This window comes from Arachis ipaensis, chromosome B08, assembly GCF_000816755.2.
Source record: "Arachis ipaensis cultivar K30076 chromosome B08, Araip1.1, whole genome shotgun sequence".
NCBI classification, from domain to species: Eukaryota; Viridiplantae; Streptophyta; class Magnoliopsida; order Fabales; family Fabaceae; genus Arachis; species Arachis ipaensis.
In genome coordinates this window covers 14300745-14302595 of record NC_029792.2, presented here as the reverse complement: position 1 = coordinate 14302595, position 1851 = coordinate 14300745, and the positions used below count along the sequence as shown (strand labels likewise).

The window sequence follows — 1851 nt, the reverse complement described above, 5'->3', positions numbered from 1 at the left end:
ATTATATTGAACTCTTTTAGAAATCTTAAAAAAATTAAGTCTGGCATGCACGTATATAGAAAATATTCTGAGAACAATTAATTAATTAAATGATGAATCACCTGAAATAAATCTCCAATGTTGATAACCAGAGCTCCTGGATTAGGCTTCACACGAATCCATTTTCCATCTTTTAATAATTCCAATCCTCCTACATGGTCCTGATAAACAATACTAAGAAAACTTGAGTCATTGTGGGGCATAAGTCCATATAACTTTGAAGATAATAGTTTTGGACATGGAGGATATCTATTCAGTCTAATTATAGAACTTTCTTGAAAACAATTCTCTTTGAAATAATTCTTGGATTTCATAATCATCTTCATTTTGCAAGCCAAAGTTTCTGCCAAGCATTGGGCTAGTGGGGTAACTGCTGCTGCTGCAAGGGCTTCAATGTTCCATCTGCATCAAATTTAATGAAAGATGTACTTATTAATTATGTATAAATTAATAAAAAATAAAAATGCATAAAGCAAATAATAATAATAATAATAATAATAATAATAATAATAATAATAATAAGCCAATGAATTATAGCTCAAATGGTATAGTCTTTTCATATTTATTGAAGAAGTCGCGGGTTAAAAAAATATAATGAATATACAATAATGAGTATAAGAAAAAACATCTTTACATCGAACCAATTTTTTTAATGTAAAATTTACTTTATTTGAATTTAAAAAATACCAATTTTATATAAAAAAAATCGTCATATCATATAAATCCAATTGTTCAACATTTTAAAAGTAGTTTAATGTTGTCATATTGTTAATTCAATAAACTTCTACTAATAAAAAAAGTTATATTATAAATATTACTCCTCAAGTTGTTTTTCCTATTGGTCTATTGTCTCCTGCTTCTTTTAGATTAGTTATTTATACTAATAACTTTTTTTTCTTATTATAGTTAAAATAGATTAAAGAGTGGATTTAAAATAGGGATTGAAAATAAAAATAAAAAAATAAAAAAGAGCAAGAGAATTGGAGATAATTTATGTATAACTAATTCATCAACCTTTCTAATTATTTCAGACATAGAAAGAGAAGAGAATGAAAAAAAATATTTGAGCTAGTAGTAAAAAAATTGTTCAATAAAATTTAATTAGTATATCCAACTTTAATTTTTTTTAATTTATGACTTCAACACTCCTAAGTAAGCAATCAGAATATTTAATAGGAATATTGTGACAAATTAGTCAAAAGTATGAAATTATTAAAGATATAAAATAGTGGAGTCATTGATTATTCATATAATTGGTCAATCATATTGTCGCATTAATTATACTATTCCAACAATTATGAAATATACTACTTTTCACCTTTAATGTTCAATAAATAGTTAGGTTAATATATACATGCATTGTCTAAACATCTATGCTATATAATTGAAGTACAAAGAAAAATTTGGTAAGATGCCATATATTTCATTGGTTAATAACAAAATATTATATGATTAATAAAATTTATTATTTATAAATAATATTTAATTAATATTTTAAATTTTAAATTTAATATATAAAATATTAATTAAATATTGATTAATATTAATAAAAAATATTAATTTTATTTTTTTAATTAATTAATGAGTACTCATAAGATTAAACTAAGTAATAATTAGACAGTACAAATTCTAACCAGTAGTTATGACAAAGGTCCAGAGTACTTTTAATATGAGTAAAATGAATGACAATACTTACAGTCTTACATCAGTAAAATTATTAAAGGTGGTAATTTTTATAAATTGAAATACATTTTTAAAATGTATTTAATATATTAAATTTGATTAAAAAATAAAATATTTAATTAATTTTAT

At 22.0% G+C, this 1851-nt stretch overlaps 1 protein-coding gene across 2 annotated transcripts in view; it reads right to left on the bottom strand.

Moving 5' to 3' along the window:
* Positions 1-1851, bottom strand: part of LOC107612379 (gibberellin 2-beta-dioxygenase 8) — a 4057-nt gene that overhangs the window by 1635 nt on the left and 571 nt on the right. For both annotated transcript variants that reach the window (XM_016314117.2, XM_021108954.1), the window contains one exon: positions 102-441. In XM_016314117.2, the coding sequence (XP_016169603.1) occupies positions 102-441 (340 nt within the window). The remainder of the gene's footprint in view (positions 1-101; positions 442-1851) is intronic.